Consider the following 17,819-nt stretch of genomic DNA (forward strand, 5'->3'; position numbering starts at 1 on the left):
GGGAAGCTCTCTTGGGGCAGAAGACATCATGAAAGGAGCTGTACTCCTTAGGAATGTGGATAGACTGCTTCTCAGGAGGACTCTCGACCGATGTTGTAAACAAAGAAATGGGGTTCCGACCTTGAAGAGGGAGATTTGGAAAACAGGTAGGTGTACATCCAGATCCCCATTTCTTTATCTCTCCTGTGCCCCAAGAGATGATGGGATCGTGCTTCACCAGCCACGGGCGCCCTAGAATGATGTCCATATTTGCACCCTCCAGAACCAGAAATTGAATCCTCTCTTGATGTAACAACCCCACTTGAAGAAGGATGTCTTCGCATTGTCGATGGATACGGGTCGAAGATCGAGTGCACTGGGTTATCGGTTGTATCTGGTATATATGCGAGGACGCCTCAGTACGTAGGTGGAGTTGACGACAGAGGGATTGGGAGATGAAGTTCCCTGCTGACCCGGAGTCGATGAGGGCTGTGACAAGGAGAGAAATAGAGGCAGTAGTTATTTGTACGGTGGTAGTAAGTGGTTTACATTGTTCAATATTCGTACTGAATACACTCACTGAAGTCCGAATGGGACGAAGGGGACACTCCATACGGGTGTGTCCACTGACACCGCAGTATAGACACAGACCCCGGGTCAGCCTCCTCTGTCGTTCCGCTGATGTCAGTCTTCCAGACTCTATTATCATGGGTTCTGGTTCTGGAGAGGCTGTTGACTCAGGCGATTGGAGGAGTGCAGACGAGGGGGTGATGGTGTCCTGTTGATAGGAACGGAGACGATCGGAACATCGGAGAGAATGTTGGATGAATCTCTCCAGACCCATAGTATCATCTAATGTGGCCAGCTGGATTCGGAGAGTGGGTTCCAAGCCGAGCCGGTACGTGGTCAACAACGATCTCTCATTCCATCCACTTGCAGCTGCTAGAGTGCGAAACCGGAGAGCATATTCCTGTGTAGATAGAGTACCTTGCTTTAGATGATACAGCTGCTCTCCAGCGGCTACTTCCCCATCAGAACGTCCAAACACCTCTTTGAAATACTCCGTGAAGGTAGTGATGGAATTCATGACCGGCCCGGCTTGGTTCCAGATCGTCTCAGCCCATTTAAGTGCAGGTCCAGAGAGTAGTGATACGATGTAGGCGATCTTTGACTTATCTGTGGGATATAGAGAAGGTTGCATTTCGAATATGAGGGAACATTGTAACAGAAAACCATTGCACTCCCCCGCTCCGCCTGAGTAGGGCGCTGGTCGGGCCATGGGACTGGAAGGAAGGGCCGAAGAAGAAACTGTGGAGGCGGAAGTGCTCGGTGCTGGTGGTGCGTTGGAAAGTGGAGCTGGTGGCTGTAGAATCCGCTTCAACTGGTCCACCAGCTCTTGAAAGTGATCGGGGGTGCTCATGTTGTCGTCGTTAATGGTCCGGGCTTCTGTTATGAAGCGGACAGGAGACAGAGGTAAGGAAACGTTAGGGTGTTTATTAAATGACAACAAGGAGCACATGAAGGATAGCCAGGAGGATCAGGAATGATGTTGGGGTCTTTTCCTCCGTGGCTGGGTAATAGGAATACACGAGGATGGACAGCACACACCAGATACAGCTGACAGAGGATGACACAGACTTGGAAGGACTGGAAGACAGGACGATTCGGGAGGACCAGGAAGACTAGGAGGAATACAAAGAGAACAGGTAAGTAAATCGTTTGTTTTAGCTGAGGATGACTACGCTGAGTGGTCGCTCAGTTGTCCGCTTTCGTCGAGACGAGCCCGGACAATGAGCGACTGGAGTGCTGTGCTTTTATCTGGTGCTCGTGAATGTGATGCAGCTGTGTGCTCATTAGAAGTCAGGTGATGGTGATCTTCGTGAGTGGGGGTCGTGAGAGCCTGACCAATCCATGACAGGCACACTGTAAAAAATGGCTGTGATTTCAACGGTAAAAAACTGTAAAAATGCTACAGTAAAAGTCCTTAACCTGGTTAACAGTATGTTTCCTTAATATATACAGCGAATAACCGTGAATTGACTTTCCCAGAATGCCCTGCATGGTACATCACTTTTAATGCTTTGTGTTGACGTTAATATAGATCTTTTTAGTTGTTTCCCCATCAGTTCTGTACATTAGAGATTTATGTTACATCTAATGTTTATAAACAATGTTTATTTCATTACTTTAATTTCATGCGTGTTACTATACAGGTGTTTAGTAGCTGTGTGAATGACACTGAGCACCTTCTATACACTGATGTACTTTTCTACTTGTGTAACTCTCTCATCACCACCTGCATATGCCTGTGTTAACGTGTCTATCTGGGTAAGAAAAGATGTGTAGATGTTGGTGATTTAAAATACAGACATATTACATCTATAAATTAATGAAATACGGTAGTTTACTGTAAAAATGAGAAATTACTTTTACGGTTTGAACTGTATACGGTAAAATACTGGAAACCACAGCTGCCGTGTTTTTTCCGTAAATTTTACGGATTTTTTTACAGTGTGGGAACACCTCAGGATCCTCCCAGAGGACCAGGAGGAAGTGTCTGGGGAGAGGGTAGTCAGGGGTTCTCTCTTGAGACTGCTGCCCCGCAATCCGGCCCTGGAAAGGCAGATGAAAACGAATGAAAGTAAACATGAATTACAAATACAGAAAAACAATCATTTATTTATTTTACATACTTTATATTAGAATATATTAACAGCAAAAGCAAAGGAAAAACACACATCCATTAGGGTTTACTGAGTGCTCTAAACAGAGCATCAACTATCTATTGTTACCATGTGACTGTAAAAACAGTGGATGTAAACAACCAGGTCTAGTTTCTGCCATTATGCCAAGAGCGCAGCAGCCACATGTGTTTGTTCAAGACAGGAATCTTCTAGATCCTAAGTTGAGGTGTTTAGGAGTCTCTGTTGACCACATGCGCTGGGAAATAAAATCGTAGTACTTTATGAAAGAAACTGTTAGAAACACCCAAATACTAATAAAAATGACCAAACAGAGACATTTAAATGGACAAGTACTTACTAAATCATTATATCCAGACTTTTGCGTTCCAGTCTACATGTAAGGAATCTGTCAGATCAACTTGTAGACAGTACATGAAGTGGCAGAAACATGTCATAAACATTTTAATTCATTCCTTCACATAAATAGTGTGTGTGAGGCATGCGTGACTATAATCATACACATGTAGGAGCTGTTTTTAGCGGTTTCAGAACCAACACCAGAAGCTTTAAACGATGCAGCAGAAGGTTATGGCGGACAGATGCAAACAAACACATGTCGGTTGTAATTAAAGATGTCGTTGGCAATTACAGATGTTTAAGCCCAGAATTAACTCGGTGCTTTCCTGTGAAAGGGCTCAACTTGTTTATTTTTAGTTATGTACAGTTGGACAAAAAAATATTAGCCCTAAACTGGAATGCTAATTATTTGTCAAATATTTCCCAAGTGCTGTTTAACAGATTCTTTTTTTAACACATTTTGAGGTACTATTTTACTAATTATTTTTCAAGATACTCATATTTAGTTTTAAGTGCAATTTAAAGGCTTAACCTGGTTAATTAGGTTACTAAGTTAGTCAAGTCATTGGACAACAGATGTTGCCTATAGAAGAAAAATAATGGGGCTAAATACTATAAATCTGAGAAGTTTATATATACAGTTGGTCTGAATTATTAAAACGGAGAGAAGATTTAGCGCCACCATAGTCCTTTGTCTAGAGCGTCAGTTCAGTTCAGTTGCAGTTCCCATTTAAGAGTCTGTGCACGGCACTGCACACACACCCATACTGAACATAACCCTAAATCATGATTTTTTCTTCACAATACTTCACTGATTTCTGTGAGAATCTTGGGTCCATATATATATATATATATATATATATATATATATATATATATATATATATATATATATATATATATATATATATATATATATATATACACTGTAAAAAATATTTGTAATTTTACGGTTTATTTTTGGCAGCTGGGGTGCTGGAAAAACCCGTAAAATAACGGCCGTTAAATTACAGAAATTTGTTGTAAAATAACAAAGATTGAATTACAGAAATTTTGCAAAAATTAAAATTTAAGGAAATTTCTGTAATTTAATGTCTGTTATTTTACGGTAAATTTCTGTAATTTAACGACCGTTATTTTACAGTAAATTTCTGTAATTTAACGGACGTTATTTTACGGTAAATTTCTGTAATGTCCGTTATTTTACGGTAAATTTCTAATTTAATGTCCGTTATTTTACGGTAAATTTCTGTAATTTAATGTCCGTTATTTTACGGTAAATTTCTGTAATTTAATGTCCGTTATTTTATGGTAAATTTCTGTAATTTAATGTCCGTTATTTTACGGTAAATTTCTGTAATTTAATGTCCGTTATTTTACGGTAAATTTCTGTAATTTAATGTCCGTTATTTTACGGTAAATTTCTGTAATTTAATGTCCGTTATTTTATGGTAAATTTCTGTAATTTAATGTCCGTTATTTTACGGTAAATTTCTGTAATTTAATGTCCGTTATTTTACGGTAAATTTCTGTAATTTAATGTCCGTTATTTTACGGTAAATTTCTGTAATTTAATGTCCGTTATTTTATGGTAAATTTCTGTAATTTAATGTCCGTTATTTTACGGTAAATTTCTGTAATTTAATGTCCGTTATTTTACGGTAAATTTCTGTAATTTAATGTCCGTTATTTTACGGTAAATTTCTGTAATTTAATGTCCGTTATTTTACGGTAAATTTCTGTAATTTAATGTCCGTTATTTTATGGTAAATTTCTGTAATTTAATGTCCGTTATTTTACGGTAAATTTCTGTAATTTAATGTCCGTTATTTTACGGTAAATTTCTGTAATTTAATGTCCGTTATTTTACGGTAAATTTCTGTAATTTAATGTCCGTTATTTTACGGTAAATTTCTGTAATTTAATGTCCGTTATTTTACGGTAAATTTCTGTAATTTAATGTCCGTTATTTTACGGTAAATTTCTGTAATTTAATGTCCGTTATTTTATGGTAAATTTCTGTAATTTAATGTCCGTTATTTTACGGTAAATTTCTGTAATTTAATGTCCGTTATTTTACGGTAAATTTCTGTAATTTAACGGCCGTTGTTTTACTTTTTTTTTTTTTTGGCACCCCAGCAGCGGATTTTTTTACAGTGTGCATATATACTGTATATATGATACAACATTTTTTACTTTCTTTTCATATTAGTTAATTTACAAGTTAAAATTCATTTTGATGAATGTATAAAACCGCAACAATATCTAATTTCTTACTGATATTAAAATTCCTATTTGAATTGTAATTCTCATATGTGTGTGCGTGTCAAACACCATGTATATACTTTCTACATTCACTTGTCTAATATGGGTCATATTTTACATTCCCTAATGAAATTTGACAATGGAATAATGTCAATTTGACATGGAAAAGTGTTGTATCAGGGAGCTCTATGGGTTAACTGAGGCTTGGGGAAACCTGGTGCCAATTAAGTGTGTGGAATGCCACATATAGACATTTCCTCAGAACCTCCAGCACAGGTTGCAGAGCACACGCTCCCTCCAGACACAAATTATAACACTTTAACAGCTTCAAATGTGTGTTTTAGTCACCTTTTTCCTTTCACGGTGTGGAAAGCACTATCCAAACTGACCATGTGGATATTATATTTGCCTCCGCTCTGATCTTCATTGGATTACAAGGGACTCAATTTTTTGCAATTTTCTTTAAGTGCACAAGATGGAATCTCAGAGGTTTTTACTTCTCGTTTGTCTCACGATGTGCGGCAGAGACATTGAAAGTGCTTCTGAAATGTGCACAGGAGCTCACTGCCAGAGGCTGCCAGATCATCAAAGCAGATCGCCTCATGTCCAGAACCGATATTCAATATACGCTCCAAGACGCCCCTCGGTTCCCTACACTGTAATACATCCCAGCAGAACCGGCAGTCAGAGAGAAAATCCGAGGACCATCACGGCTGAGGTGTTGAACCCACAGGGTGGATGTACGGGTGGAGGTTGCCATGGCTCGCAGAGACCAGCAAATAACCACACAAAAGAGTGCAAAGGCATCGGATGTAAACTGCCTGTAAGGATGCGACAAGATGCCAAACAGCATTCCTGTGTTGGAGACGCCTGCAGCACAGGGTCAGATGTTGGAAGGAGCAGACTTTCTTTTGTCCATATGCAGGACAGAGCCGAGCAAGTATCGGTGGAATTTCCGGAGTTGGGGACTCGAGGGGGGCCATCAACTGGGATTCAGTTAACTTGCGACATTAAGCCAGGTAATCAAGTCACTAAATGATTTCTATCTCTTTTGTTCTGTGATGGATTCAGTATTGTGTTTCTGTAAAGCAGTCAAGACCATGGAGAATTGATTACAGGTTGGATTGTTGCCTATTTATTAATGCAGCTTGTAAACACATGTCCATTTCACAGAAAAGTAATTGTGACTCATATCTGAATATGGATTATATGTCATTTCTGACTGATAGCGATATCAGAACTTTGACTGATACCGATATACCGCTAACTTGACCCAAACGGATATCGGCAGATTTTTTTAGCCCATTATTGAGTCTATTTATTTACTCATGTAAATGTGTGTAAATATATATTTATTACATTTTTATATTAATGTCAGTAATATTATTGAATAATATGCAAATGTTTATTTGATTTATATACAATACAGCAGTGATTACCAACCTTTTTTTGCATGGGACCCCCTTTTCCCCCGGAAAATATTGTAAGGCCCCTCTCCACATTTAATGATATTATTGCTCATATAAGTATAAAAAAAAAGGTTGTTTTCAAACAAATGGTATTTTTATGTCTATATCTAGATATGTTTATGCAAAACATCAGTAGGCCATTTGTATTGGGTGCACCTTGCGGTTTTGGGGATGAGTCATCCGCAAATGTCTTTAGAATTTAGACGGCCTCATGCTTTCGTTAGCAAGAACTTTGATTCAGATAATGCACTGTGGCTGGGTCAGGGACTCTTTGCTTTGAGAAAATGGAATAAAACCACACTGTAAAAAAACCCCTAATTTTACAGAAAATATCTCTAAATTTTTTACAGTATTTTTTTGTCATTTCAAATTAAATTCAAAACTTAGTAAAACGACAAACAATCTTTCCAAATTAACAGTTTGACTGTCATTTTAGGTACTTTATCATTAAAAACAAATTACTGACATTTTTGTTTTTTATACAGGGAAATTACAGTTTTATTTATACAGTATTTTTTCTGTTATTTTAAATTATATTCAAAAGTCCGTAAAAATTACAAACAATATTTGTAAATTAACAGCTTCACTGTTATTTTATGTACTAGAAAATTAATGACAAATTACAGGAATTTTCATGTTTTATACAATATAATTGCCGTATTATTTAGTGTTTTTTCCAGTTTTTTTGAAGCACATTTAAAATTACGTAAAATTAAAGTAATAAATTGTAATTACTTGCTCTGTAAAAAAAAATTTAAAATCGTAAAAAAAGGTCAAATGACTGGCAGCTACGGCTGCCAAACAAAAACCATAAAATTACGGTAAAATTTCTTTGTTGAAATAAAGTGCAAAAAATAATAAATCTACAGATATTTTCATTAAAATGTTTACAGAAAAACACTGTTATTTTACAGACTTTTCCTAGATTATTACGATCAAATCTCTTCAATAAATAAAATAGATAAATTCTGCTCACATGCACCTGTTCCGGATTCCGCTAATTGCACACACACACAGTCGGAGGATCGTTATGAACTGATTACATGGACTTTAAAAGCAGCACAGACGCACGCACCAATTGCTAAGTCTTGTTATACTGTTACTGTGAACATTATGATGCGTTTCTCTTCTTTTGCTGTGCTTTGTTTGTTAATTGTTTACGTGGTTTGATGCTGGGACTGACCATTTGGCTGTTATTTGACCATGACTCTGGATTCCCTGCATACATCTGTTTGCCCCTGTGTTGACTGTTGCTTGCCTGACCATCTCTGTGTAATAAACCTGCATTTGGATCTGCACTACTTTGTCAGCATCCCCTTCACATTACAGTTCCATTTCATTTAAGATTTGTAACTGAATTATTCCATATAACTTAAACATCTACATGTTTTACATAAAAACTATTCAATAAAATGCAACAACTGTAATCTTAAAGTTGTGAGAATTTTAATCAGTTGTATCTCGTTTGTTGTTTTTCCAGACGTTTTTGATCCAAAATAAAACTGTTAAATTACGACCATGAGCATGTCTTGGCATTTTATTAAAGGTGTTTAATTGTTATGGTTGAGAGATAAAATTCTTTTAAATAAAATTTTTTCTCTTGAAATTTTAGTGCAGTCACTTTATTGATGGTGTTCAATCATAATAATCTAGGAAAAGTTTGTGAAATAACAGTGTTTCTCTGTAAAACTCTTAGTGTGTAACTTTTTTGAACGGATTTGATCGTAATAATCTAGGAAAAGTCTGTAAAATAACAGTGTTTTTCTGTAAACATTTTAATGAAAATATCTGTAGATTTATTATTTTTTGCACTTTATTTCAATAAAGAAATTTTACCGTAATATTATGGTTTTTGTTTGGCAGCCGTAGCTGCCAGTCATTTGACCTTTTTTTTACGATATTTTTTTTACAGTGCATAGTTCATGTAACTGCCTTGGTATTTCCTGCATTTCGTGTTTCCAGTATTGCTAGCGTTGCGACCTGAAATGTTTGGAGCTTCCTCAGCTGGGTCCAATATGCTTGGGTCATTACTATTAGCTGCTGAAGGCAAATCAGTGAGACTACAAATTTGTCCATTTTTTGGTCAACCAGGGGAAAAAAATGAACTAAGGCAACATGATCATTCTCCTAATTGTCCACTGCACCCTTGTGTGCCGGGACCCCCCTGTTGGGAACCACTGCAAGTAATATTTTCTGATTTTAGTAGGTAAAAAGTCTGCATAAATCTTTTTCTGCATTTTTTTCTCACAGTATTCTGTCTAACACATGACATCAGATTGACGTTGTACCCCAATGTTGTGGGGAAGTAGCATTTTGGGTGGAAATTAAAATCAGGTTGATGTCAGAACCTACAGTTGAAGTCAGAATTATTAGCCCCCTTTGAATTTTATTTTCTTTTTTTAATATTTCCCAAATGACATATAACAGAGCAAGGAAATGTTCACAGTATGTCTGATAATATTTTTTCTTCTGGAGAAAGTTTTACTTGTTTTTTTTCGGCTAGAATAAAAGCAGTTTAAAATTTTTTTAAAGACAATTTTAAGGTAAATATCATTAGCCAGTTTAAGCTATTTTTTTATCGATAGTCTACAAAACAAACCATCATTGTACAATAACTTGCCTAATAACCCTAACCTGCCTAGTTAACCTAATTAACCTAGTTAAGCCTTTAAATGTCACTTTAAGCTGTATAGAAGTGTCTTGAAAAACATCTAGTCAAATATTATGTATTGTCATCATGGCAAAGATAAAATAAATCAGTTATTAGAAATGAGTTATTAAAACTATTGTTTAGAAATGTGTTGAATAAATCTGCTCTGCGTTAAACAGAAATTGGGGGAAAAATAAACAGGGGGGGCTAAAAATTCAGGGGGGCTAATAATTCTGACTTCTACTGTATATTGTGCATCCCTACTTTATTCGAACTAAAAAAAAGTCATGTTCTTTTCTCAATTTTGAACAGGCACAAATGAGGTCAATTCTGAAGACGCATTAGTGCTGCATTTGCACTTGGCAAAGGGTCAGGACAAACTGGTTGCAGAGCTGCAGGGACAGCAAGAGGGGGTTAAACAAATCCAGAGCACACTGAGAGAACAGCAAAGTGCTCTGTTAGCCCACCAAAGGGAAATACTGGACCAACAGCGGATCATGTTTGAAAAGATGGAGGAAGTCAAGACTCAGTACAGCCGCCTTCTTGACAGTGTCAAACATTTGACAGTAGTAAGCCCACATGGAGGAAATTTGGAAGGTCTCCAATCTCAGGTTAGAACCTATTCTCAAGAAGCCTTCGCAATGCATAAGATGAACATGGATGCTAGTGTTACGGATGCTGACAGACCTCTTATTGGATGTGGATCCTGCCAAACAGATGAGTATTGTGACTTCAGCGCTGAGAAGTCACGTTGTGAGAAATGCACCGTTTGCCCTCCAGGATTCTTTCTGGTTGCTCAGTGTTCAACTCATGCTGACAGGATCTGCCAGGTACCCTTTCTTCTGTTTAGTTGTAACACTGTGGTCATTTTGTTCATAGAGACCAATTGCAATCCAGTACAATACGTGTAAATAATGCTAACACATAATTGAATTGCTTTAGTGTGACTTTGTCAAAGCTTCTAAACAAACTATGCCCTTGTTTCTACTTCGTAATAAGTTAGTGGAAAGAGCAAGCAAATGAAATGGATTTGGATAGCAATTATGATTTTGCTTGTAATCTGTGTGTTTAGGCTCAGTGCAACAAAGTAACATCCCTGATGAAAAATCCAGCTTAAACCAGCCTAGCCTGGTTGGCTGGTTTTAGCTGGTTGACCAGCCTGGTTTTAGAGGGGTTTTGGCCATTTCCAGGCTGGTTTCCAGCCATTTCCAGCCTGGTCTTAGCTGGTCAGGCTTGAAAATGACCAGCTAAATCCAGCTAAAACCAGCTTGACCAGCCTGGTTTAAGCTGGACATAGCTAGTTTTGGATGGGCTTCCAGCTTGGCTAGGCTGGTCAAGCTGGTTTTAGCTGGTCATTTTCCAGCCTGACCAGCTAAGACCAGGCTGGAAATGACTGGAAACCAGCCTGGAAATGGGCAAAACCCCTCTAAAACCAGGCTGGTCAACCAGCTAAAACCAGCCAACCAGCCTAGGCTGGTTTAAGCTGTTTTTTTTCAGTAGGGATACCTTGCTTTGGTGTACTTCCTCACAACACCTTTTATAATGATCGCTTGCTTGTTCAAGATTAGGGCTGTTTCTCAATTCCAAGAATGCAGAGAACGCATTCTTGTGGAGACTGGTCTTGACAGGTTACCTCGGAAGAACGAACTCAGGAGACGCGCGAGAACAGAGAATGCGTCCTGTGAGAAATGAGATGCTGCGTTCTTTCTGATGGTCACGTGACCTTCACGTTTTAATTATTTAAACATTACATCGTTCATACAATGATTTATTGTTTTTCCCCTTTTCAAAACATATACTCTGCATGAAGACTTTACAAATATACGTTGCACAATAGAAATAAAACAGATTTTAATGCGAATTTCAGCAAATAAACACCCTTAATGTGTTTATTCCTTTATTATGATTTTCATGGTCATGTTTATATTCACCGTTTCATTTAGGGAAACTCCTGAGATAAATAAGTTTTATCTCTGAACTTTAATAATAAACCTATATAAAATGCTGCACTATGCTGAGTTTGGTACTCAATTCTGCATCGTTGCGTCCTCGATATCAAGAACACATCCAAGGAAGTTTCACGCGTCCTCCATTCTTACAGTCTTGAGTTTTGGAACTGAACTTTGGCAGTTGATGATGACGTTACACGAGAACACGAGGACGCAAGATCGCTGAAGAACGAATTCTGGGAAACAGCCTAGGAGGTCTTTTATGGCGGTTTAAATGCATTTGACTACATAAATGAACGTTTCAGCAATTATGGAAGTGAGCAAGCACAAAACATTTTTTACCCAATTTAGGCACCTGCATTTAGATTAGATTGATGAATGCTTCTTAATATCAAGTGTAAATAGTTTGTCATATTAAAGTGTTAGCTCACCCAAAACGAAAAAAAAAGTTAGTAATAACTCACCATCATGTCATTACAAACACCAGAGATCTTTGTTCATCTTCAGAACACAATTAAAGATATTTCAAATTAAATCTGAGAGCTCCCTCATCTTCTATAGGAAAATTACCAACCTACATCACACATGACGTCACACAGGTTCGACCACGCATACCAGTTGCAAAAAGAGACCGGTTGCAATAGCAGATATGTTGTGTTGTGAGGTAGGATGCCAAATTCGACCGTAAATTTCACCGTACACCACACTGCGTTTAATGCCAACCACAGACGTCTTTGGCTAACAGCCATCAGAGGAGCTGAGAGGAGTGAGGACCTAATTAAAAATGCTGGACTCTGCAGTTCTCATTTCATATCAGGTAAGTTCACACAATCATACACATTACTCGTTTTTGATTGCAGCAATGATTTCAGCAAAAACAGTTAAAAATGGTTAATTATACTACAGGCACTGAATGCTAAGAATGAAATGTAAAAATGTAAGTTCACATACCCTGCCGTGCAGGTGCAATTCGCTGTCAGAATGCAGTTGTTTTGCTTGTTGATGATTACCCCGGCCTTGTACAGCTCCGTCTTCTTTCCTTGTCTTTGGCTAGGCAGAACCTTGGTTTTTATCACTACATAATTTTGAATCTGGTTATCATGGAACATTATTTCTTGCACATGACCACACAGAACAAAATTGTAGGCATCCAAAGACTTGTGAGCCTTTAACTTCTCTTTTGTCAAATCACTTGGAGTTTCAATGAGTTGTATATTTTAAGCTGGATGCTTGGCCATTTCGTCTTATCCCATATCCATTGGGAGAGTGCTATCGCAAATGGACCTGTCAGACGAACGCCGCTCACTTTAACGTTAATTTTGCCGAATAACTGTGCTTATTACTGGGTGACAAGCTGTTATAATACGCTGAAAGCATTATGTAAATAATATGTATAATATGTAATCAATATAACTTATCTCTAATATAACAACAAACTCTGTACTGCATCGGATGTCATTCCCTCGCTGTAAATGCTAGCACTCTCCTTTTTTTTCTGCAACCTCACTGCGCACACATAATAAATGTTTACAAACTGGTAATTCGTCTATAGACAGCAATGGTCCCAGAAAAATACCAAAAAAATCCTCAAAGCAGACAATATGCCTTCAAATGTCATAGTTTGATAATATTCTGATTAAACCCCTAAAGACAAATTGACTGTTATGATGATTGTGTAGTTTGGTCCCTTTCTAGTCTTTAAATGAGTCGAGACCACTGTTGTCTATGGAGGAAGAGGGAGCTCTCGAATTTCATCCAAAATGTCCTAACTTGTGTTCCAAATATGGACGAAGGTCTCAAGGGTTTAGAACAGCATGAGGGTTAGTAATTAATATGATATTTTTTGGGTGAACTAATATTTTAACAGATACAAGATAACATTTATACATGTCCAACAGGACAGAGACGAATGCCTAGAGATACCAAATCTATGTAAAGAACACAACCAGTGCCTCAACACTCCAGGTAAGTTGGCTTCCAGACTTTTCAAGAATTTTACCAGATCCACTTTCCAAGAAATAAATCATTGTTCATTGTTTCAGGAGGGTTTCGCTGCTCCGACATGACGGAGAGGCAAGCAGCTGCTGGGATGTGTGGCCACTCTTATTTTTACAACTCTGAAATGGAGGAGTGTCAAGCTTGTACAGAATGTGATTCTCAGCCAATGATATCCCCATGCTCAGCGGTGAGTGATGCAGTGTGTGCCAACCCATCCGAAAGTAAACTCTCTCTTTCCTGGTCAGGAAGTGTCTACCTTCCTAAGGGTAGTGAGCTTACCGATAAGCAACTTCACATCCGTGGGAACAGCGACGGACGCCTTCTTTCTTGCACGGATGGTTGGATAGTCCTCCACCAGCATGGGCTTGTTTGGGTTGACCATAACCTTGCTTTAAAACATGGCTGCCGCAGCTTTGTTCAAGCGTGTTTACGACTGAATGCCAGTGAAGATGGAGGTCGGGATTTGAGTGGTATGCGTTTGGAGCAGCGGGACACCAGGTCTCTCCAAAGCGCCAGTGTGAGTGGAGCCACGGCCGTGGAGCCGGGACACATACTTTACCTTTCACTCAAGAGTGCCACCAACCAGTGTAGCCAAAACAATGATGAAGTACACCTTCAGAGCAGCCTATTGTCACCTTTCAGTCTGCTCTGGTTGTCCCATGACACAGGTGCAGTGGCTATGACTGCCCAGGCCGTTGCCTCTGCACATTACCACACCAACTACCGTCCTGCCTTCCGAACTTCATCCATCTCTGACCCCTATGTGGTCAGTCTGACCCATGACAATCGCGGGGTGCGCTTCAGGGAAAGTGGCACTGTGAAGTTTGTCCTTCAGCAAGCATTGTACTCCATGGGTCAAGCCTGCATCTCAGAGGGTTTCTACTTACTTGCATACCTGAACCGCAATGGGAGCAGTGCCGAGCTGACTCGTGCATTCAAGCCTGGCGTTCACTACAGAGACACATCCATATCTCTGTCAGCTGCCACCACTGTGGATTCTGGAGATATGCTCACCTTCGAGATCCTCGCACCTACACAGTGCAACGTTCGCTACTTTGGCGATGACTCTGGGATTAGCATCCTCAGTCTTCTTTGGATCCCTTCTTCGATGTCCACAGCCTTGTCAGCTTCTGTGTCCAGAAAAGGTCTTCCTACAGGTGCAGTTAGGAATAAGGCCTTGTTCTTCCATCAAATGACTACATCAGTTAAACAGGTTGCACTTACTGGAACCAAAGATCACAGAGACTTCATCTTTCGGGAAGCGGGGACAGCTAGCGTGGCCTTAGATCTTCGGCTTATCCATTCTTGCAGTTTGATCAAACTCACCTTGCTTCAGCAGAATGGGTCTCAGGGGATTGAACCAGCTCCTGTAGCTCAACAAATTGGTGGGCAAATGCCAGAGGGAAGTTTGTGGGCAAGTGTGGGACTGAGGGTATCGTTTCAGGTGCGTAACGGCACTGTAATCTTTGCTATAGTGGATTGTGTGAGGGGGCGTATTAACCAAATTGCCTATGATGCCGGAAGTAGCATTTCTATCCTATGGGCCGCTGCATGATCTTAGCATGATTCAGCTAGCATGCAGATCTATGTATGTTATGAATTTAGCCTGTTTTTTGTTATGTTTTATTTAGAGATTAATTAGTCAATGAATAGGTTGGATGTTGAAAATATTTTCTAACTTTTACAGCCAAATATGCTTTAGAGTAGATTATTATGCTTTTTAAATAGAAAAAGTGTAACTTTTTCATGATTATTTACAGATTTGAATGTGATTGTTGTATGTTTTGATTCCATCAGTTTTGTATGACATTTTCCTTTTATTATGGTGGCTTGAGAAAGCCAACATACTGTTATTCTACATAAACTTATTCTTCTTCCATTCTCTTCTGAGACCTCCAAACTGCTCTGACTTGGGTTGCTATATCTTTTCCAACTCATACAACTTATGGTTTTCCAAAAACTGACTAGGAAAATTTGGAAAAGTCCCATTGACTTAACATTGGACCAAACTTTGTGACCTCATAACTTTGCGCCAGACTGTCATGCAGACTTAAGGCTGGGCTCATTTAACTCAGACTACCAATCTGCCAATCCCTGATGACCTATCAACTTACTATCCACCCTAGTAACCGCTTACAACACCCTAGCATCTGTCCCATAGTCTTCCATTGTGAAAAAAGACTGCTATTGACTTTACATTGGACATAATAACAACACGGCAATTCATACCAGCAATATAATTAAACCTTACTCGAAACATACTAACAAACAGAATAACAATATACAATTCATACCAAAATCATGCTAACAACATGCTAGTTTAAACCATAGATATTTACATTAGATGTCGTCTACCCTGTTGTTGTTTATTGAAAGGAATGCATCAATAGAGTCGCCATTTCAGTACATTGTAGCACTCCTTTGAAATGAATGCAGGACCAAGGTGCAGTGTAGGATTGGCCATCCAGAGCCAGAGATATATAAACATATATACACATATATCTATGATCAGGAGTTCCTAGAAACTGCCCAGCAACGCCTTAGCAACTACTCAGAACACTATCAACTTAGCAACCACCTAACAACAACTCAGAAGACCTTAGCAACCACCTAGCAATGGCTTAGCAACCACTCAGAACACCCTAGCAAAGCTTTAACAACCGCCTAGCAATATCTATGCCAACTTTTTTAATCTTCTTAAAAACTACTTTCATTCATTCATTTTCTTTTCAGCTTAGTCCCTTCATTAATCCGGGGTCGCCACAGCGGAATGAACCGCCAACTTATCCAGCACATGTTCCACGCAGCGGATGCCCTTCTAGCTGCAACCCATCTCTGGGAAAACATCCATATACACTCATTCACTATGGACAATTTAGCCTACCCAATTCACCTGAAACGCATGTCTTTGGACTTGTGGGGGAAACCGGAGCACCCGGAGGAAACCAACGTGAACGCAGGGAGAACATGCAAACTCCACACAGAAACGCCAACTGACCCAGCCGAGGCTCGAACCAGCGACCTTCTTGCTGGGAGGCGACAGCTCAAACTTCAAACTTTCAGACAGGCGTCATGGTGGCGCAGTGGGTAGCACGACTGCTACCGGGTTAGTTGACTCTGTGTGGAGTTTGCATGTTCTCCCTGTGTTCGAATTTGGCATCTTACCGCACAACACGACATGTTTGCTATTGCAACCGGTCTTTTTTTGCAACCGGTGTGCGCGGTTGAACCCGTATGGGGTCATGTGTGACGTAGGTTGGTAATTCCCCTAAAGGTGAATTGAATAAGCTAAATTGGCCATAGTGTATGAGTGTGAATGAAAAAGTGTATAAGTGTTTCCCAGTGTTGGGTTGTGGCTGGAAGGGCATCCGCTGCGTAAAACATAAGCTAGATAAGTTGGCGGTTCATTCCGCTGTGGCGAATGAACTTTCAGACTCGACTTTCTCAAGCCACCATACAGTTTGTCTACAAACTTTACTTTTCTAGATGTATTTGCACTTTCAACAAATGTGTCATCTAAATAAGTCTGAATCTGAACGTATTTTAAATGTGGTCAAGCATGTTTTGTATTATCCCAGCATTTACAAATAAAACTTTCTGTGGTAGCCATGTTTATTTCTTTATTTTAAACAGAAATCTTTCTAAAAGTATTTTAAAGAACTGTGATTTACAGGTACAGCCATCTATTGTGTCTTTCCAGGATTTAGTTCTTATTTATATTCTAGCAAATATAGAAAATATCTATAGTTCAGGATTTAATTCCTATTTCAATTTAGGGAACTTCAAGACAAACCTTCAGTTTCAAATGTAAAACCTTCCACTACATAAGCAGAAGAAGGTAGTAAACATTTTCTGTTGGTAGTGGGAATTAAATGCAGCTGTCTGTGAAACCTAGAACCAGATGGCTTTGATTTTTCTCTTTATTACACTTTATTATGCCGATTTTGTATAAAACAGAATAAAAGTAGCCCTCTGGCATCAATTATGTATGTGTATTGCTTCTTAAAGCAGAAAATATGACATTCATTGATCATAAGTAATGTCAATTACACCAAACCAAATACTTCCTCCATTGTTTTTTTACATTTCTATAAAAAGTAACAGAAACCATGAAGCCAAACCAGGACAGGAAATAGTTTTATAATCTACATAAGCATGAGGACAAGGTTGTGTTTTTTAAAAGACATTTGGTTAATATTAAAATCTTTACTGGGCGCAGGAGATGACGTTGATCTAAAGTTATTCCATAAGGAGTAGAGTGTGATAGTCTGAACTCTTCAAAGGGCCAACAAGAAGCACTGAATTATGGCTACTTTAACAGGGTCAGGTCAGTCCTCACAGACTGCTCTAACCATACAACCCCCTTTAAAATTTCACACAGATGGAAATGAATGAAGTATAAAATGTTTAACATTTGATGTAAAGGGTTAGTTCACCCCCCGAAAATTGTATGTACTCACATTCGATT

General features: G+C 38.8%; 1 protein-coding gene across 1 annotated transcript; it reads left to right on the forward strand.

Annotated features, from left to right (window-relative positions):
- Positions 1–5,556: 5,556 nt before the first annotated feature.
- On the forward strand, positions 5,557–16,956 carry si:ch211-252f13.5 (uncharacterized). The gene is made up of 4 exons (XM_056471655.1): positions 5,557–6,304; positions 9,717–10,234; positions 13,252–13,318; positions 13,396–16,956. The coding sequence occupies exons 1-4, from the start codon at positions 5,761–5,763 to the stop codon at positions 14,904–14,906; spliced, it is 2,640 nt and encodes an 879-aa protein (XP_056327630.1). The 5' UTR covers positions 5,557–5,760; the 3' UTR covers positions 14,907–16,956.
- The last annotated feature ends 863 nt before the right edge of the window (positions 16,957–17,819 follow it).

Source organism: Danio aesculapii, chromosome 2, assembly GCF_903798145.1.
Source record: "Danio aesculapii chromosome 2, fDanAes4.1, whole genome shotgun sequence".
In the NCBI taxonomy this organism is placed as follows: domain Eukaryota; kingdom Metazoa; phylum Chordata; class Actinopteri; order Cypriniformes; family Danionidae; genus Danio; species Danio aesculapii.